Here is a 22,371-nt window from a genome sequence, read left to right as displayed (position 1 = left end):
GATTCTGTTATGTCAAAGGCAGGTGAGTTGGTCTTGAATAGGGCATCAGATCTCCCACATTAACAATGTTGCAGCATACATGTGTCCACAGGTACAGTGGCTTGCGAAAGTATTCACCCCCTTGGCATTTTTCCTATTTTGTTGCCTGACAACCTGGAATTAAAACTGATTTTTTGGGGGTTTGGATCATTTGATTGATACAACATGCCTACCACTTTGAAGATGCAAAATATTTTTTATTGTGAAACAAACAAGAAATAAGACAAAGAAACAGAACACTTGAGCGTGCATAACTATTCACCCCCCCCCCCCCCCCCAATACTTTGTAGAGCCACCTTTTGCAGCAATTACAGCTGCAAGTCTCTTGGGGTATGTCTCTATAAGCTTGGCACATCTAGCCACTGGGATTTTTGCCCATTCTTCAATGCAAAACTGCTCCAGCTCCTTCAAGTTGGATGGGTTCCTCTGGTGTACAGCAATCTTTAAGTCATACCACAGATTCTCAATTGGATTGAGGTCTGGGCTTTGACTAGGCCATTTCAAGACATTTAAATGTTTCCACTTAAACCACTCAAATGTTGCTTTAGCAGTATGCTTAGGGTCATTGTCCTACTGGAAGGTGAACCTCCGTCCAAGTCTCAAATCTCTGGAAGACTGAAACAGGTTTCCCTCAAGAATTTCCCTGTATTTAGCGCCATCCATCATTCCTTCAATTCTGACCAGTTTCCCATGTCCCTGCCGATGAAATCATCCCCACAGCATGATGCTGCCACCACCATGCTTCACTTTGGGGATGGTGTTCTCAGGGTGATGAGAGGTGTTGGGTTTGTGCCAGACATAGCGTTTACCTTAATGGCCAAAAAGCTCAATTCTGACCAGATTACCTTCTTCCAGATGTTTGGGGAGTCTCCCACATGCCTTTTGGCGAACACCAAACATGTTTGCTTATTTTTTTCTTTAAGCAATGGCTTTTTTCTGGCCACTCCTCCGTAAAGCCCAGCTCTGCGGAGTGTACAGCTTAAAGTGGTCCTATGGACAGATACTCCAATCTCTGCTGTGGAGCTTTGCAGCTCCTTCAGGGTTATCTTTGGTCTTTGTTGCCTCTCTGATTTAATGTCCTCCTTGCCTGGTCCGTGAGTTTTGGTGGGCGGCCCTCTCTTGGCAGGTTTGTTGTGGTGCCATATTCTTTCAATTTTTTAATAATGGATTTAATGGTGCTCTGTGGGATGTTCAAAGTTTCGGATATTTTTTTATAACCCAACCCTGATCTGTACTTCTCCAAAACTTTGTCCCTGACCTGTTTGGAGAGCTCCTTGGTCTTCATGATGCCGCTTGCTTGGTGGTACCCCTTGCTTAGTGGTGTTGCAGACTCTGGGGCCTTTCAGAACAGGTGTATACAGTGAGGGGGGAAAAGTATTTGATCCCCTGCTGATTTTGTACGTTTGCCCAATGACAAAGACATGATCAGTCTATCATTTTAATGGTAGGTTTATTTGAACAGTGAGAGACAGAATAACAACAACAAAAATCCAGAAAAAATCATGTCAAAATGTTATCAATTGATTTGCATTTTAATTAGGGAAATAAGTATTTGACCCCTCTGCAAAACATGACTTAGTACTTGGTGGCAAAACCCTTGTTGGCAATCACAGAGGTCAGACGTTTCATGTAGTTGGCCACCAGGTTTGCACACATCTCAGGAGGGATTTTGTCCCACTCCTCTTTGCAGATCTTCTCCAAGTCATTAAGGTTTCGAGGCTGACGTTTGGCAACTCGAACCTTCAGCTCCCTCCACAGATTTTCTATGGGATTAAGGTCTGGAGACTGGTTAGGCCACTCCAGGACCTTAATGTGCCTCTTCTTGAGCCACTCCTTTGTTGCCTTGGCCGTGTGTTTTGGGTCATTGTCATGCTGGAATACTTATCCACGACCCATTTTCAATGCCCTGGCTGAGGGAAGGAGGTTCTCACCCAAGATTTGACGGTACATGGCCCCGTCCATTGTCCCTTTGATGTGGTGAAGTTGTCATGTACCCTTAGCAGAAAAACACCCCCAAAGCATAATGTTTCCACCTCCATGGTTGACGGTGGGGATGGTGTTCTTGGGGTCATAGGCAGCATTCCTCCTCCTCCAAACACGGCGAGTTAAGTTGATGCCAAAGAGCTCCATTTTGGTCTCATCTGACCACAACACTTTCACCCAGTTCTCCTCTGAATCATTCAGATGTTAATTGGCAAACTTTAGACGGGCCTGTATATGTGCTTTCTTGAGCAGGGGGACCTTGCGGGCGCTGCAGGATTTCAGTCCTTCACGGTGTAGTGTGTTACCAATTGTTTTCTTGGTGACTATGGTCCCAGCTGCCTTGAGATCCTTGACAAGATCCTCCCGTGTAGTTCTGGGCTGATTCCTCACCGTTCTCATGATCATTGCAACTCCACGAGGTGAGATCTTGCATGGAGCCCCAGGCCGAGGGAGATTGACAGTTCTTTTGTGTTTCTTCCATTTGCGAATAATCGCACCAACTGGTGTCACCTTCTCACCAAGCAGCTTGGCGATGGTCTTGTAGCCCATTCCAGCCTTGTGTAGGTCTACAATCTTGTCCCTGACATCCTTGGAGAGCTCTTTGGTCTTGGCCATGGTGGAGAGTTTGGAATCTGATTGATTGATTGCTTCTGTGGACAGGTGTCTTTTATACAGGTAACAAGCTGAGATTAGGAGCACTCCCTTTAAGAGTGCGCTCCTAATCTCAGCTCGTTACCTGTATAAAAGACACCTGGGAGCCAGAAATCTTTCTGATTGAGAGGGGGTCAAATACTTATTTCCCTCATTAAAATGCTAATCAATTTATAACATTTTTTAAATGCGTTTTTCTGGATTTTTTGTTGTTGTTATTCTGTCTCTCACTGTTCAAATAAACCTACCATTAAAAGTATAGACTGGTCATTTATTTGTCAGTGGGCAAACGTACAAAATCAGCAGGGGATCAAATACTTTTTTCCCTCACTGTATATACTGAGATCATGTGACAGATCATGTGCCACAACAGGTGGACTTTATTTAACTAATTATGTGACTTCTGAAGGTAATTGGTTGCAACAGATCTTATTTAGGGGCTTCATAGCAAAAGGGGTGAATACATATGCACGCACCACTTTTCCGTTATTGATTTTTTTTGAATTTTTTTTAACAAGTTATTTTTTTCATTTCACTTCACCAATTTGGACTATTTTGTGTATGTCCATTACATGACATCCAAATAAAAATCAATTTAAATTACAGGTTGTAATGCAACAAAATAGGAAAAACGCCAAGGGGGGTGAATACTTTTGCAAGGCATTGTACAATCATCGGTTGGGCCAGGTGGAAATGGACGTGCAGGAAACCCGTCCAGAGCCTTATCCGTTTGTGCCCTGGTGTAAACATCCTCACCAGACACAAAATTGGTAGCTAGCTAGTTGGAGCTTGCGGAGGATATTTTCAATGAGTGTATTTCGCAAATTAGTATTTTTTTTTTTTTATGCGCCATGACAGCTAACGTTAGCATTACAAGCTTTCAACCACTGACTGGCTGTGGCTATAATAAGTCTAGCTATCTGCGTCCGCATTGTGTCTGTCTCTGTCATGTTTTCAAGGGGATTATTTTTCAAGAGCACAATTCCCGCTCTAATTTTAAATCCCGCCTACCCAAACTCATGATTTGTTGGGAGTTGTCTTTCTGAAGAGCACCCTCCCCATGATAGTTTTTTTTTATATCCCATTAAGAAGTGGTCCTTCTCCTTATATCTGTCAGGGGACCAGAGAATCACTGCAGCACTGTTTGGACCCCCCCCCCCCCTCTCTATTTCTCTCTCCCCCTCTCTCCCTCTCCCTCTCCCTTCCTCCATCCATCCCTCCATCTCTCTGTAGGGAATGGCTGCATTGTTGTCTGGGGGATTAGGCAGCAGGCTTCCTGATAAGGAGAGAAAAATTGCTGTTTGGATTACGGGAGGTGGGGAGTGCAAATCTAGGATCTTATTGTTTAGACAGGACACAGAAGGCAGACATCCACTTTATCCCTAATAATTACAGCAGGGTCTTCAGAGAAGCCAGAAAAAAAGTGTTCCAAAAGGGTTCTTTGGCTGCCCCCATAGTAGAACCCTTTTTGGTTCCAGGTAGAACTATTTTTGGTTCCAGGCAGAACCGTCTGCGGAAAGGGAGCTACATTGAACCCAAAAGGGTTCTTCAAAGGGTACTCCTATGGGGACAGCCGAATAACCGTTTTAGGTTCTAGATAGCACCTACCATAGCCACACCCTCAGCACCCCATGAACAATTATTTATGTATTCACAAAAGTAGTGCACTAGGCCTTCAGTAGTCCTGTATTAGCGGACTGATATAGCCGTCTGTAGTAACCCCCACCCCCAAACATCTTCCCACGGCTTTGACTACTACTACTACCACTACTATGACTACTAAAAAGGGCTTTATAAATACATTTGATTGATTGACTACTAATGTGGCCTGGTCCCAGATCTGTTTGTGCTGTCTTGCCAACTTCTACGGTCATTGTCATGCCAAACATTTTGCTATTCACACAGTCACCCAAACAGATCTGGGCCCAGGCTACTAATACAGCTGCTGCTACTACTTTGGTGGGCTTAGCTGTATAGTTGTTCTGGAAGACATTCTAAATCATTTGAAGTGTATTGTTACTATAAGGTTTAGAAAGCAAAGCAGTTACTCCAATACACTATCTATTATGTACTGTTGATGATCCAACACCAAAGAAACCAGTTAGTTAATGGAAAATTGGTACTACACAGTACCCATCGCAGTTCCACTGTGTAGAGTTAGGCTGTGTCCCAAATAGCACCCAATGTAGTGCACTACTTTTGACTAGGGCCCATAGGTCTCTGGTCAAAAGTAGTGCACTATATATGGAATTGGGTGCCATTTGGGACCTACAGTACAAAGTGTACAGGACACTTCAGTATAAATCACATAATGTTCCAAATAAAGCTCATTAATCATAAGATGGAGAGATATGTGATATGTACGCTAGGTGAGAGAGTGCTGCCAGACAGTCATGTAAGAGCAGAGACAAGGCGTCACTGATGATGAATTAGCCACATGATGTTGTGTTGATTCCTTTGTTAACATTCATTATCAGCACTGCTCTTTAATTAAATGCCACTATAAAGTCACACCCTGTAGGATGGTCATACTGTACCATCCAAAGAGTGGACCACCAACAATGTTGCAAATGCATCCCCCATGATATTTTCACTTGCAAATAGACCTTGACAACCAAAACATGATAAGTTCATCAGTGGTGTAAAGTACTTAAGTAAAAATACTTTAAAGTACTACTTAAGTAGTTGTTTTGAGTATCTGTACTTTACTTTACTATTTATATTCTTGACAACTTTTACTTTTACTTCACTACATTCCTAAAGGAAATATTGTACTTTTTACTCCATACATTTTCCCTGACAACCCAAAGTACTCGTTACATTTTGAATGCTTAGCAGGACAGGAAAATTGTGAAATTCACGCACTTATCAAGAGAAAACGTGGTAATCCCTACTGCCTCTGATCTGGCGGACTCACTAAACACAAATGCATATTTTGTAAATAATGTCTGAGTGTTGGAGTGTGCCCTGGCTATCCGTAAATTTAAAAAACAAGAAAATGGTGCCGTCTGCTTTGCTTAATATAAGGAATTTGAAATGATTTATACTTTTACTTCTACTTTTGATACTTAAGTATATTTTAGCAATTACATTTACTTGTGATACTTAAGTATATTTAAAACCAAATACTTCTAGACTTTTACACAAGTAGTATTTTACTGGGTGACTTTCACTTTTACTTGAGTAACTTTCTATTAAGGTATCTATACTTTTACTCGAGTTTGACAATTAGGTACTTTTTCCACCACTGGTATTCATACATTATATTATATTTCCTTAATTGAAACGACTGGAAAGATTACAGACTGTGTCTTTAAATGTGATTTTCAATACACCCATTTGGAGGAAGAAGAACTGACAGACTATGCATAAAATGCAGGAGATTGGGCGTTGTTACGTAATACTGTAGAAGTGAATCAATCTAACACAGGCCTCTGTCAATCGCATGAGACACAATTACAAAGTCATCCTAATCAAACAATAGATGTCTCCTAAAGAAATGTTCCAAGTCTCTTTGGCATTTCAATACCCCCATGAAAAAAAGATTAACAAAAGGAACATTATTTGTTGCGGCTGACGTACTACAGTATTTGAATAGTTCATCTTGTGGTAGTTATTTTATCACTCATATTATTGAATTATATTACAATCAAAGTGTGGCTATCTGACCTAGGACTGTATCCTCAAAACGTCTGAGAGTAGGACTGCTGATTTAGGATCAGGTTCATATAATGTTATTCATTATTACATCAAATGTGAAACTGATCCTAGATCAGTTTCACATCTGAGAGGCTGTGTTCATTTGTATCGCTATAACCTTCCTGCACGTCATAGGACATCTGCAGGTTCAGCTTTTACTGCTACAACTACATACTGTGTGTCTGAACTGATATAATTCATAGTGCTATATAACCTTGCATGCATATTGCAGGAGACCTACAAGAACATCCAGGTCTTACAACTCCATCTAACTCTATTCACAGGCCCATAGCCGTTTCACATTGTGTTCAGTTTACACCATTCTGGACCATTCCTTGGGTCACAAGGAGAATACCAAAGCAAAATGCTAATATAATTTTTAATAAAACACACAGTCTCCCGTTGTGACCTTGGGTATATTGGTTTCCCCCCCGTGGACAGTGTAGCCAATCACGTCTTCCTTATCTCCCTGCAATACAAAGCATCATTGACTTTATATCTAGACGAGCACCGCTGAGCACGTCCCTTGGCCCTATATGGTTTAGAATCAGTGCAGGTGGTCTCTTAAACCCAAGCCCAGGGCTTAGTGCTAGAAGGTCTCTTGTGTCTTGTGTAACTTTGATGTAGAGGCTCTAGGCTTCCTGTATGGATGGATTCTTTGGTTCTCAGAAGTTCCAATAGCTGAGTTGACTTTCATGGCATGCTTATGGTATATGGCAGGGGCGCAACTTTGGTTTTAGAAATGGGGGGGGGGCCATATTATTTTATTTCCAGTTTCGATAAACACTCCAAACAGCCTACCCGACCACTCGGAGGCATCCGCATGGTCCTAAAGCACAACGTTGCCTGGTTTTGTATCACATTCCAATGATAAAACTGGGGGGACAGTGAAAGTTGTGCCCCTGGTATATGGTCTCTAAATATGCTTTGTGTCTGAATCCCTCCCATTCAACACAGAAAAGATAATCAAGAAGAATGTCGAACCTCTTGGAATCTACTTGACACTCTTGGTGTTGCCTATGTTTGAAAAGATAGGAACAGGCTAGAGATGAGAGAAAGAGTTTCACGCTTCAGGCTCGTCTTTGAGATGGGTTGTCATGGCGACCCCTGCAGACAGCGCTCAAACACAGGTAGAGCTCTTTAGGAAACGCCGGGGTCCTCATAAAAAATGGATGTGACATAAAATAACCTCCCTCTCCCACATCAAAGCTGTCTTCTCCACTGCCTGACTTAAAGCGCTGTTTAATTTAGCTTCCCGACACTGTTTTTAGAAAAGGGACGCTCCGTTCTTAGGGTGCCTTTGATTCACGGGGTGATGCAGAGAATGGCATAGAACGTTGAGCCATCAACCTCCATGGGATGAACGAAGGGTTCTGCAGCATTGTTTCCAGGAGCAGAGTTCAAAGTTCAGCAAGTGCTTGGACCTCTTGGCGTAACAAACCACGGACACTTCCTATGAAGTCACTTTGACCATAGACTCACTATAGACTCCAATACAGGTGTGGGATCAGTTTGACTTTGTTGAAAGTAACCCCAGGTCAAAACAAGGTATACAGGTCTGAGATCAGGTTGAACATGTTAAGAATATACACTGACCCCAGGACAGTGGTGGGTGTGTGTTCTGGTGCTAAGGAGATGAGCTGTGTAAAGGAGCCGCTAATATAACTGACACAATAAGGGCAGACCTGAACCTGTTCATCTCAGAGTAGGAGTCCTGATCTAGGATCAGTTATGTCTTTTAGATCGTAATGAACAAGATGACATGGACAGCGGGGACATGTTCAGCCCTCTGAGACGCTTCATGAATACTGACCCTGAATTCTACCTAGGGGTGAAAGTAGAATCAAATTCACATAGACATGTGAGTTAGAGATCTGTCATTCTCATTGAAAGCAAGTCTAAGAAGCGGTAGATCTGTTCTATGTGCGCTCTTTCTATGCTTCCCGTTCTGAAGTTTAGGTTTTGTGCACTTCAAACAGCTGAAAATACAATAGTTTTGGTTATGGAAGATATATTTCACAGCGGTTTAGATGGTACAATGATTCTCTACGCTATACTTGCTTGTTTTGTCACATAAACTGAAATTAGGCGAACTATTAGAATTTAAGCAACCAGGAAATAGCGGAGCAATTTCTGCATAGTGCATCTTTAAAAATAAAATGATGGGCTTAATAATGGAATTACACATAGAATCCCTATTAATTTAATGAAAAGCTGTGAAACGATCCAAAATGTTTCTGATTAGTATTTCAGTTAATATTGGATGCATATTTGATGTGGTTGAAAATGAAATACTGTAATATTTTATGTCGTTGAAGGAAATTGCACGTTTAGGCTACACAACAGGTCCCTAAGCGCGCATTCATCTCTTAAGATGCTGAAATAAATAAATAATGTTTCTCCACTCCTGTTCCCGAGACAAATTGAACATTTGGTTCTAATTCTGCCACAGTTAATATTATAATAGGCTACATGTGAGGCCTACAGTCAGTGTCCAGACATGTACTATTCCAACTATTAGGGTACTTCAATTCCAGCATCCATACAGTGCCATTTGATAAATGCAAAGAGACCACTTACAAAACAACAAAAAGTGTTATGAATGACATTCAGTGATTGTCATTCATTAGACCTACACAAGTCTTCTAACCTGAATTGATGCGTACACTGCTGCGGTCTCGGTGGAGCGTATTCCACAAGTTTTCAAGTCTATTCGCTCATTTTTCAAGTTTTAATTATTGTGATAGGCTCATGTTTCACCTGTATGGGTTACCCCACTATTTATTTTGCCTGTACGCCATACAGGACTGTTCCATGCAACAATGTCAATGATTTTACTGAGTTACTGTCCATATAAGGAAATCAGTCAATTGAAATAAATTCATTAGGCTCTAATCTATGGATTTCACATGACTGGGCAGGGGCGCAGCCATGGGTGGGCCTGGGAGGGCATAGGCCCACCCAGTGGAGAGCCAGGCCCAGCCAATCAGAATGAGTTTTTTCCCGCAAAAGGCCTTTATTACAGACAGATATACTCCTCAGTTTCATCAGCTGTCCGGGTGGCTGGTCTCAGACGATCCCGCTGGTGAAGAAGCCGGATGTGGAGGTCCTGGGCTGGTGTGGTTACATGTGGTTTGCTGTTGAGAGGCCGGTTGGATTCTCTAAAACGATGCTGGAGGTGGCTCATGGTAGAGAAATTAACATTACATTCTCTGGCAACAGTTCTGGTGGACATTCCTGCAGTCAGCATGCCAATTGCACACTCCCTAAAAACTTAAGACATCTGTGGCATTGTGTTTTGTGACAAAACTGCACATTTTAGAGTGGCCTTTATTGTTTCCAGTACAAGGTGCACCTGTGTAATAATCATGTTGTTTAATCAGCTTCTTGATATGTCATATTGTCAGGTGGATGGATTATAACTTCGCAAAGGAGAAATGCTCACTAACAGGGATGTAAACAAATTTGTGCACAAACATTTGAGAGAAATAAGCTTTTTGTGTTTTTTTTATTTAACCTTTATTTAACTAGGCAAGTCAGTTAAGAACAAATTCTTATTTACAATGACGGCCTACCAAAAGGCAAAAGGCCTCCTGCGGGGACGGGGGCTGGGATTAAAAATAAAAATATAGGACAAAACACACATCACTACAAGAGAGACACCACAACACTACATAAAGACAGACCTAAGACAACAACATAGCATCATGGCAGCAACATATGACAACACAGCATGAGAGCATTATCACTCTTTGTCATGCCAAAAAACGCTTGGCATGACAATTCCATAAGGAGTTGGCAAGAGAGTTGAAACAGACACCCAGGCTAAAATGCAGCAAAACTGTGAACAAAACACCATAGCACAGCAACAATCAGAGCAGAACTGAACAGACTTGCCTTTTGGTTGTGTTGATTTGCGTTTGTGTGTTGATTTGTATTACATGGTACGGTAAATAGACTTAGGCTGTTTTGCATTCGATTACAGTGTGTTGCTGCTGAGAGGCACGTTCATATGGCTGCCATGTTCTGTCCCTGGCCCCTGCGGGCTCAATCACAGAAGGTAGAGCAGTGTGTGTGTGTGTGTGTGTGTGTGTGTGTGTGTGTGTGTGTGTGTGTGTGTGTGTGTGTGTGTGTGAGAGTGAGAGAGTTGACTACAATTATTTCTGAGACTCATCAAAGAGTCGTCAGGCATAGCTCTGTTTCAGGTTTGTAATTAGATGAAAGTTAGCAGTGTGCTGGTGTTCTTTCTATATGGTCACTTAGCAACATGAATAAACCAGAGAGACAGGGTCCTGCTCCCATCAGCCTCCTTCCCTCCCTCACTCGTTCTGCAGAGTCAGCGCTCCTCTCCCAACGCTCGTCACATGTCTCTCCTCTCTCTCTCTCTCTGTCTCTCTGTCTGTCTGTCTCTCTCTCTCTCTCTCTCTCTCTCTCTCTCTCTCTCTCTCTCTCTCTCTCTCTCTTTCTCCCTCTCTTTCTTTCCATTCCTCTGCTGCACTCCCTCCTCCCCAGGCAGTCCAATCACCCCTCCCTCCCTTTCTCTCTCCACACCTCTCACTTTCGTAAAGGGGTGAAGACCAGGGGGACGGATGGCTCCTCTCTTCTCCGCGGAAGACGTGTGAGTGCTGAGAGCATCCGTCATGTGATTTGCGTCCCTCCTCCTTTCCTTCCCCTCCCTCTCCTTCATCCCCCCTCCTCCCTCCTTCTCCTCATCCCCTCCCTCTCCTTCTTCGCTGGCTTCTTTATTCTCCATATAGCTCTGGACCGGCACAATCTTCCAGCTCAGCTGAGATGGAGACCACACAGAGAGGGCTCAGCGTTGCCCACCGCGGCCAGGGGGAGAGAGGGGTAGAGCGGACTGGCTAGTCAGAGGGGGGTCCTTCAATGGCCCACCCTATACCCTCTCAAGGGCATTACTCTGGATAGGAGACAGGACAGGTCTTAAGGCTTTGCGCTTTCAGCAAGGAACTACACTTCTGCTCGTTGGACTTCTCTAACGTTTTAGCTCCATTCCTTACTGAATCCTGATTATGGAGTTTGTGTGAATTTGGTTTTCCCTACTCTGGGTTTGAATCTGGATCTAATCGCAATCTGGCGTGCCTGGGTTTTTACCTCCGTAACTAAAACGCATGGACGTCTTTGGTTTCGCGAAGATGGCAAAGCTGTCAGGGTGAGTGTGTGTACCGTACCAGGACAATGGTAAATGATGCGGGCGCGTGGGGAGTGGGTGAGGGTGGCGGGGATTGTCTCTGCATGGGAACAAGGAGCGTGTGACCAATGAGAGAGCAGTCTGTTGTGCCTGGGAGTGGAGTGTGGACTGCACACGAGCAGTGAGTCAGGACTCAAGCCACGGCTTTGTGGCTGATCCAAAAAGTTCTGAGAGCGAGAGAGAGCTGAGTGACTGTGTTTGGCCGGATAGTTAGATATGTTGCAAGAGAGAGTTTGACATAGAGAGTGGGAGAGAGTAAGATTAAGACTAAGGGGAAGTGAAGGTGTGTGAACTAGAGAAGAGTCATCATTTACAATGGGGGGAAAAAGTATTTAGTCAGCCCCCAATTGTGCAAGTTCTCCCACTTAAAAAGATGAGAGAGGCCTGTAATTTTCATCATAGGTACACGTCAACTATGACAGACAAATTGAGAAAAAAAAAATCAAGAAAATCACATTGTAGGATTTTTTATGAATTTATATGCAAATTATGGTGGAAAATAAGTATTTGGTCACCTACAAACAAGCAAGATTTCTGGCTCTCACAGACCTGTAACTTCTTCTTTAAGAGGCTCCTCTGTCCTCCACTCGTTACCTGTATTAATGGCACCTGTTTGAACTTGTTATCAGTATAAAAGACACCTGTCCACAACCTCAAACAGTCACACTCCAAACTCCACTATGGCCAAGACCAAAGAGCTGTCAAAGGACACCAGAAACAAAATTGTAGACCTGCACCAGGCTGGGAAGACTGAATATGCAATGGGTAAACAGCTTGGTTTGAAGAAATCAACTGTGGGAGCAATTATTAGGAAATGGAAGACATACAAGACCACTGATAATCTCCCTCGATCTGGGGCTCCACGCAAGATCTCACCCCGTGGGGTCAAAATGATCACAAGAACGGTGAGCAAAAATCCCAGAACCACACGGGGGGACCAAGTGAATGACCTGCAGAGAGCTGGGACCAAAGTAACAAAGCCTACCATCAGTAACACACTACGCCGCCAGGGACTCAAATCCTGCAGTGCCAGACGTGTCCCCCTGCTTAAGCCAGTACATGTCCAGGCCCGTCTGAAGTTTGCTAGAGTGCATTTGGATGATCCAGAAGAGGATTGGGAGAATGTCATATGGTCAGATGAAACCAAAATATAACTTTTTGGTAAAAACTCAACTCGTCGTGTTTGGAGGACAAAGAATGCTGAGTTGCATCCAAAGAACACCATACTTACTGTGAAGCATGGGGGTGGAAACATCATGCTTTGGGGCTGTTTTTCTGCAAAGGGACCAGGACGACTGATCTGTGTAAAGGAAAGAATGAATGGGGCCATGTATCGTGAGATTTTGAGTGAAAACCTCCTTCCATCAGCAAGGGCATTGAAGATGAAACGTGGCTGGGTCTTTCAACATGACAATGATCCCAAACACACCGCCCGGGCAAAGAAGGAGTGGCTTCGTAAGAAGCATTTCAAGGTCCTGGAGTGGCCTAGCCAGTCTCCAGATCTCAACCCCATAGAAAATCTTTGGAGGGAGTTGAAAGTCTGTGTTGCCCAGCGACAGCCCCAAAACATCACTGCTCTAGAGGAGATCTGCATGGAGGAATGGGCCAAAATACCAGCAACAGTGTGTGAAAATCTTGTGAAGACTTACAGAAAACGTTTGACCTGTGTCATTGCCAACAAAGGGTATATAACAAAGTATTGAGAAACTTTTGTTATTGACCAAATACTTATTTTCCACCATAATTTGCAAATAAATTCATTTAAAATCCTACAATGTGATTTTCTGGAATTGTTTTTCTCATTTTGTCTGTCATAGTTGACGTGTACCTATGATGAAAATTACAGGCCTCTCTCATCTTTTTAAGTGGGAGAACTTGCACAATTGGTGGCTGACTAAATACTTTTTTCCCCCACTGTATGTGAGTGAGACGGGACAGAAAGCAGACATTGAGATGATGTACCAGAGAGCTACAGAGGGAGGAGGGAAGGTAGAACAGAGTAACAACAAGATAAAGCAAGGGAAGTAAAGTGACCAGAAGTAGAAAGAGGAGAAGGCCCAACAGGGAATGTGAACATGATAGAGAGAGACTCACTATAAATGAGAATTGACTTGAAGCAGAGGAGGTTCCATAAGTAGAATGTTGTTGTAATGATGAACAGCTCACCCCCGCTTCCTGATCTATGTGACTTTACACTCCAGTCACCCTGCTTCTTTACACTCCAGTTCTGTCATACAAGACCAGAAATAAGCATGTTTGAGGTCAGGTTTTGCTGGTTTCATCGAGGAAAGAAATCATAACCATCATTTCAAGTTTTACCGCCACAGTCGACCTTTGAATTATTCTATGAATCTGTTGTTTCTCAGAGCAAAGTGCATGCAGCGTCACACATGTTTGACTATAGAGCAGCCAGCCGGGAGAAACCAATCGGTTTGCGCAGGCAGACCAGCCTGAACGGGCTATCCATGCAGCCCTTAAAGTTGCACGATTTTCTTGATTTGAGTCGCGCTAATCCTCCTAGGGGATTTTGGCTGGTGATCACCACTGCACACATGACCCCCGCTTCATTCAACTGGATGAAATCGCTGCAGCATGTCTTCCTCTGTCCGTGTGTCTGTCAGTCAGCGAGAGGAAAGGGAGAGAGAGAAAGGAAGGACAAACAAGAATAGAGGACACATAAATACACAACAGTGATCCACAATGTGGCCTTGTATTATGAAAGAAAAGATTGAGGGATTTTAAGAGGAGGTTGTTGCTCGTGGAGCTCTGAGTAGGGACACTGTAAAGACACCCACATGTTGTGTGGGTAGTTAGTGTTGATTATGTAGTGTCTACGTAAGGGATCATGAACGAGGGACTATGCGTTCTATGGAAAATAATGAACTACGTGGAAGGAACACATAGAGCCCTGAGTTGATTATCCCTTTTATACCATGGCTATAATTTAACACATTTGCCACGTGCACATTTGCTGGTAGAAATGTGTTCAACATCCACTGAAGTAGCTAGCGAGTTAATGTGATAGCGATAGTAGTTGCCGTGGTAAACAAACAAACATTGCTAGTTTAGCTAACCAAACCATCAGTCCTAGTTTGTGATTATGAAAATCGAATTCAACAATACCAATAATGTTTTCAATTCGACTTTTGCTTTAAAAAGCAGCTCAAACTAAATATGTGAGAATGAACTATAGCCATTGAATTCTATGTTAAAACCACATTCCAGCCGGTGTCTATTCCACAAGTTACCACCAGCTAAATCTATTACCTTAAAATGCCTATTTACTCTGTTCCATCTGACTGCGCAATCCACTGTCTCATCAACCCAGCCAGGTACTTTATAAACGTCATCTCCACTATAAAAAGCATCTAGACATTATCTCACATTTCTTTTAGACTAACATTTCGTTTTCAACAGCAGAGATTTGTATAAACCTTGCTGTCTGTCTCTCGAACATTTGCAACATTGTTTCAATATTCAAATTCGATCTCCAGCTGTCCCATAGTAATGAACATGTCAGGAGTCGGGATGAGACAGACAGGCAGCGTTTCTCAGTCACACTAAATCATGAATCAGCTGGCATCATTTTTATGGATATATACAAAGAAATGTCAGTTGAAAAAAGGTCAAAGGAAACTAAGTGCAGCTAGTTTTCAGCCTTTCCAGCTTCAGTTTGAAGTGATTGTGTTAGCTGGGTTGTTGGCTAGCTCCTCTGAACAACAGTGTGCTGACGAGTGAGCACATTTTCTATGCCAGACGAAATCACGCCTCATTAGCTCATTGTTATGGATGTATCCAAATAAATGTCAATAGAAAACAGCTTAAACAAATGCAAATGCTCTACTTGGCTGTTATTCTGACTGCACATTTTGATGTGACTGCAATTTAGCCGTAGTTGGCTATCTAGCAAGCAAGGGATAAGAACGTTGCCAGCCAGTATGGCAATGGAACATTTAGAATGAACGACTGGGTCGTGTCTTTTGATACAGAGCAAAAATACTGAATGACTGGGTCCCGTCTCTAGCAACCAAACCGATAATATGATTGACCAGCTGGCTTGGGTAGCAACCTTAGATTCGTGTCAGGACTATATGTTGTGGAAGGATGAAATAGTATGAATAAATTAATCAAAATAACGTTTTTAATCATTATTTTTATATGTTGGTAAACCGTTGTATAAAAGTGAGAATGCCAATCAAGCCAATAAGAAACGAGTATTCAACAATGCCATGGTATAATGTTGGTTATGTAGTTTCTAGTTGATTATATAGTTTCTACTGTTGATTATGTAGTTTCTACTGTTGATTATTTCCTAATAGGCATTGTGGGAAATATTAGTCACTGGGTCTCGAACGCTAGTCTAAGTCAGAGTTTCCCAAACTCAACAAGAAGGAAACTCATGTTTGATTCTCCCGCCCACCTTCTGGTGATATAGAGTAACAAATAGTTAGCAACCTTCTCTGACAAATCATAATCTCGTGGAGGTGGAGCTCCAAAGCATTGACTGAAACTAGAAAGTAATCTTCAGCCAAGGAAATTAAGTCCACTGCTTGGAACCAATCAGTTTGCTTGTTTTGTTTTTAGTGGAAGCAACATTCGTCTCGGCGGAAGCCACTTGCACCAATTCTTAAACATTGTATCAGATGTGGTGTCGAAGAGACAAATACGTCAGAGAACGAGACTAGTTTTTCCAAAATAATAGCCAGTATAGACAGAGGATTAATCATACAGTAGCATTTCTATCTTCTGGTTACACTGAAGAGACCAAGCACATCCCCTCCCCTCCTCTCCTCCATTTATCACAAGCGTCCCCCAGATGAATTATGGAAATAAAGCAAGCAAACAACCTTTTTTTGCTTTCAATTTAAATTCTAGCTTATGCTGCTCAGGCAGGAAAATAAATTAGCTTTCAAGGAGAGTGCGCTGGCTAACCACTTACATGGTGATTGGCACCAAGCGACTGAACGGAACAGAAGTGAACTTTGGGTCCCAAGTCCTCTGGTTAGTTTTAGATGTTTGGCCTTGTTTTGACAGCAGTTTGTGTCAAAGTAATTGTCCGATTTCTGGCTGATCCCAACATGCTCTTCGATAGTGCCTTTTAGCAGATGCTATTTCCAGCTGCTCTCTGTTTTACTTTCCATGTATTTGTGGGGGGGAGAGTGCAGTGTTTCTGCTCCTGAGTGCTGATCAACTTAGTTATCCTGTTTGGAAAATGTAGAATGTGTTTAATGTTGACCTTCACGTTTCAGCTGGGGTTTTTACAGTTAAGTGGGTGCTATCAGTTTCTATGTTAGATTACAACCACAGCCTTCAGTTCTGAGGATATTCAGGTCGCTGTTTTAAAAATATATAACTTCTTGTTTTAGAGTACATAGAAAGGGCCTCTCTGACTGGTGGGCTAAAGTAGGATTTATAACTAAGCCTCTATGTTTGAAGAGAGACAGAATCATCTTTAAGGGACATTTTGGCACTCTGTGCTCAACCAACCTGGCCTCAGGGCAATTTGTAAGATTTAGTAGGTACATTTCTTTCCATCCATTTAGGATGATATATTACCTTAAGTTACACTATGAATGGAATAGTGGTCGTACAATATGATACGAATTAGAGAAATTATAGTATCATACTCTTACCCGGTCGTACAATATCATAGGAATTGGATGATGTAACATAGCATATATTTAGGGATGTATGGTATTATATTTATTTCTCTGAGAACAGGCTGCTTGTTGCGCTGTAACAACAAAGGACAATTCCGAGGAGAATTGACGTTGCTGGTTAGGAGAACTAACGACAAAGGTTAGGAGAATATACGTAGCAGTTTAGGTGAATTAGGTTAAGGTTAGGAAAAGGGTTAGGGGAAAGGGAAAGGTTAGCAAAAATTGTACAGTTGTCCTCGAACAAGCAACCTTTGGGTTGCTAGACGGTCCCTGTAATCACCCCCCGACCCAGGGCCGGCGTTAGGGGACTGGCCCGCCCTACCGTATCTCTTTGCCCCTCCAAATAAAATATGGAAATATTGATCATTTATTTGACCAAGACGCGCGACGACAGAAAGACTCATCAATCTCAGTTAAAGCGAGCGAAACAACGCCACTCTGTCTCAGAATTTGTAGACCATGTATCTGACTGTCTGGACCAAAAGAGTAGGACATGTCATACTATTTCTGGCCAGACAGCATCAGATACATGGGCTACATATAGAGTGGCGCTGTTTCGCTCGCACGTATGCGTTCTCCGGTGATATAGGTTCAGCAGAGAGGAAGAGGCGAAGCGAGAGGGTTCACTCACAATCTGTCCAGTATAAACCCAATGCGTTTCTATGGGAATAATATGCAGACCTAACCTTGTCGCCTGCCTTCCCGCCTTTGGGACAAAAACTCCCATTGTTAGAGCGGAGACATGAGCATCTCCTCATTATTATACAGATCTCTGGTTTTAACCTCATGCGAATTGGAAAGGAAAGTGGCCGGTGCGCTGTTAGGATGCTGGACTGTTAGGGCAATCCAGGATGCTGGATTGCCCTAAAGTAAATTGATGTTTCACATTATGTTTCAAAATTATATAATTACTCCTGTCTAAATAAAATAATTCAAAATACTTCACCAGGGAGCATTAGCCACAGAGGATCATTGGCTTCTTTTTAAAAAAAAATAGCTGTTGATTGTTTCAAATCACAAGTGTTTGGGAAGGCCGCAATTTGGGTAGTGCGCGTGGCAATAAATAGGTCGATTGAGTTGCGGCTGTCAGTGAAAGCGTCTAAAATATGTGTGACAATTTAAAATGTATCAATTAAAATGTTGCATCAAGTAGAAGGGGAGGGGAGTTTGGCGAAGATATGGTGCGTCTCTCTCCATAATGCATGCATATTTGAGTGCCTATTTGGCAATGTCTTATTTCTGATTGTCTTAACTCACCACATAACACCACACATTTTTTCTTCGCCTCACACAAGTCAACGAAGTCTTTTTTTTTTTTTTACATCCATTGAGAATGACATGTCGTATCGCGTAAGTGCTGGCAATTATTGCTGATAAACAAAGGAGTCCGCTCATACTGAACTTTGATCATAAGGTTTATTCAGATCACAAGCTTTCAGCATAAGTTACAGGTGACATGCCCACCCGGAGAGCGACGCCTCAGATTGCAATGGCCGCTCTGACTTCTTCTTCGTTTAGCCCCTACTTATAAACAATGCAAAAAGATGGGTGCTCCCTCTTCTGGCCAATCACCAGTCTCCTCTGTCTACAACACACTTCCTGTCTGTTGTATGTGGCGTTACACTAAAACATTCCCTCTTGATACTAAAATTAACGTCCTCTCCGGTTCCACTTAAAACATTTAACAAAGGCATAATCCTAATACACGACAGACACTTCCTCAGTATTTGAAAAGCCTCGATAATAACCAAGCCTTGGTGTGAAAAAGCAAAATATCATGATCTGATGATCCCATATATCCAATGGAAACGTAATTAAAAAACAGATTTTTGTCCCGAGCTCACTGGCGCAGGAAACTCTGGGGGCCCAAAATAGGCTATTTGATACAATGTTCCATGTTCGCTGGTGACAGCTTCTCTGAGTTCTATGCTCTCATTTATTTAGCCGCCAATGGATCACAGTGTATCAATGTGTCAATTTGGCAGAGGCTAGTGTTCTCGCCATAGTTGAATTTTAACTTTTAGATTTGTATCATGTTACGTGGTTAATCATTTACTTTGAATGATTACCCACGTGACAATGATTTTTAGAAACGAAAACGTTATTAATGAAATGAAACTGTTCCACGAAAATGTGCATAAAAAAAGTTCATAACTGTTGGTAGAAATGTTAGGATAAATTGTAAGTTTCCCCAAACTTGAAACTCACGAGCTGCCTGTGGTCTTTACTATTACACACATTAAAACATTGTGAACGCGCAAGCACGTGCACACACAGGAGATCCCGATTCGTTCTGGCACCGGGTCTGCACGGACCAACCTCCCTACTTTCGTTTCTGTCATTTATTTCGTTAATGTACCCATTCCGTTGTTGATGTAACGTAACATATGATACTTAATGGGTCCAGTGAGTCCAGTCTGGCTCAACAAACAGCTATAATAAAATGAATTATATCATTCATATTTTTTATGCAATTCATTCAAATTCGTAATTTGCATCACATTATCTTATAGTTACTGTCTCCTGCTCTACAATGTGTCTGGGACCTATTTGGTTAACTGTCCAGTCTAGCTTTTGTCAGCTAAAGATGTTAACTCACTCAGCGATTTGTTCCGCTCTAGATAGTATCACTCACTCACCACATGGTTTCGCAGTCAACGACAAGCTGAGAGAAAGAGACCCAAACATTAGTGGACGTCAACATACACGCACGCAGGCACAAGCACACGCGCCTGCCTGAGCATTCGAAATGTAACAAGTACGTTTAGGTGTCAGGGAAAATGTATGGAGTAAAAAGTACAGATTTTCTTTAGGAATGTAGTGGAGTAAAAGTTGTCAAAAATATAAATACAGATACAAAAGTACAGTAAGTATTTTTAATTAGTTCGTTTACATCATTAAATACAATAAATGACATTACTACTGCCGAAACAGCACTGAAACTGCACTGCTCTTCAGTAATAATGATTATCATCTTTTGTGGTCTTATTTAGGATATATTTGTCATGCTTGTTCTGTGGGATTTGTATCTGTGGGATTTGTGGGATTTGTGCTCCAGTGTTTTGCTGATGCAGATGTTGCATTCATCTGTGTTTAACACTGGCCACCGTGATGCACCCCAACCCCACCACAAAATCTGAAGCTGCTACCATCAGCTGGGGCTTTGTCAAACATAATCTGCACAGATCTCTTCATTATCTCTTAATTAGACTTGTGTTTCCTAATTGTTTAATAAGTCTAAGAACCCAATCTGGCTTCCCAGAGAATTTATAAAAATGACTGAACCCAATCTGGCAACCCGGAGCATTTATTAAAATGGGTGAATATCAAAACAAGCTTTTATGAGCCATTTAGGAGATCTAGGCCTACAACATATGACTGCAATATATGCGCTCCCTTTTTCGTATGTGTGTGATATGTTTAGTCAATTTTCAGACTTAAATGAATCATATTATCTGGCTATCATGCCAACTCCCTGTCACTCATTGGCATGCCAAACATGTTTGCACAAACAGGTCTGGGAACAGGGCTAGGCTAGAATCATACTGTCTGGAATGTGTTCTATTTAACCCCAACATCAGTTTGAACAGAAAAGAGAACATGTACAAATACATCATGTTCTACAACTGATAATATATCAATAATGTAACAAATGTCATCTATACAGATCATGTCCACATTGTACTACTAAAAATAGAAATGATCAGGTTATCTCAGGGATACCAGTACATTGAAGTGGGAGGAGAACAATTATGTGAGAAATAGCTGGATTCAATTATTTTCTAACAAATAAAATGACAGAGATGATCTCTAATCTGTGGATTTGAAATATCCCTCTTGAATGACCTACAGAGTTTGTGTTATTCAGAATTGGCATGGCCATTGCAAACTATCACAGATGTGACCTAGCCCTCTGAATCACTTTGTTAATGAGTGAGGTGTGTATCAGCCAGCCAAATAATGGGCCAAATAATGGGCTATAATTCAATGTCATAACTCTATGTTAATGCATTTTTTAAATGAAGGACAATACAGGTTGAAATATTCAATGGACAGGTGCCTCTAGATTATAGGAAGTCAAGCCAAATATGTTGAATGCCCCAGTAGAATATTTCCTTTCCACATGATTCAGTACTCAAGGACACCCCTTGAAGAGGGCATTTGGCCCATTGATCATTGTTTGAAGGACTAGGACGAACAATATAGAGAGAGCACTACAAAGCAAACATGGACACACCATACTGTTCACACACACACACACACACACACACACACACACACACACACACACACACACACACACACACACACACACACACACACACACTTGCCATAAGACTAAGGGCAAAGGATCAGCTCCCTAGAGAACCATGCTTCAGAACAGAATCTCAAAGGGTTCAGCGCCAGCCTTTGAGTCTTGAGCTGAATACTGATAGTCTCCCTCCCTCTGTGTGTGAATGAGTCTGACTGGCTGGCTGGTGGAACCAACTGAGGATGTGCTTACTGTTCTACTGCAGAGGGTCATGCTGTGCTGTGCTGTGGGCTGCCTGCCAGACCATGTGCCAGAGTTAAACCATCAACTCCCACTACTACCACCAGCCTCTATGGCAGCTTCCTACTGTGTACACACCCCCAGGACCCTGTCTCTCTTTACGCTCCCTATGTGTTTCCTGCTACTGTCACTTAGGGACAGGAAGAGGGGCATGGCTTTGTTTTGTTCTGCCTTTCATGTTCCTCTCCTTTTGATTGGTGCTCCATAGAAGCACAGTGTGATAGGTGTGGGTGTGTCAGAACAGGTTACGTCATTTATTGTAAGATCAGAGCAATCAGCATCAAGGGAGGTGTGTGTGCGTGTGTGTGCGTGCGTGCACGTGTGCAGTATACACACACTTGACTTGATGTGACTAAACTACACAGAAACGAAGACGTATCCTGGCGTCACCCACAGAATATAGCTGTAACTGTATTATTGCATTCATTACTGAGTATCGAGACTGTTCATTTGGACATACCTACTCATTCAAGGATTTTTCTTAATTTTTACTATTTTCCGCATTGTAGAATAATAGTGAAGACATCAAAACTATGAAATAACACATATGGAATCATGTAGTAACCAAAAAAGTGTTA

At 42.2% G+C, this 22,371-nt stretch overlaps 1 protein-coding gene across 1 annotated transcript in view; it reads left to right on the top strand.

Moving 5' to 3' along the window:
- Nucleotides 1-11,501: 11,501 nt before the first annotated feature.
- Nucleotides 11,502-22,371, top strand: part of LOC311112475 (FERM and PDZ domain-containing protein 4-like) — a gene marked incomplete at both ends in the record, with an annotated part of 33,528 nt that continues 22,658 nt past the window's right edge. The window contains 1 exon segment of the mRNA XM_084155611.1: nucleotides 11,502-11,542. Within this exon segment, the coding sequence (XP_084011737.1) occupies nucleotides 11,502-11,542 (41 nt within the window).

Source organism: Coregonus lavaretus (genome assembly GCF_964263955.1).
Source record: "Coregonus lavaretus genome assembly, chromosome: 38".
NCBI lineage: Eukaryota > Metazoa > Chordata > Actinopteri > Salmoniformes > Salmonidae > Coregonus > Coregonus lavaretus.
Note: the sequence above shows the minus strand (reverse complement) of the source record. Positions and strands in the feature narration are given on the sequence as shown.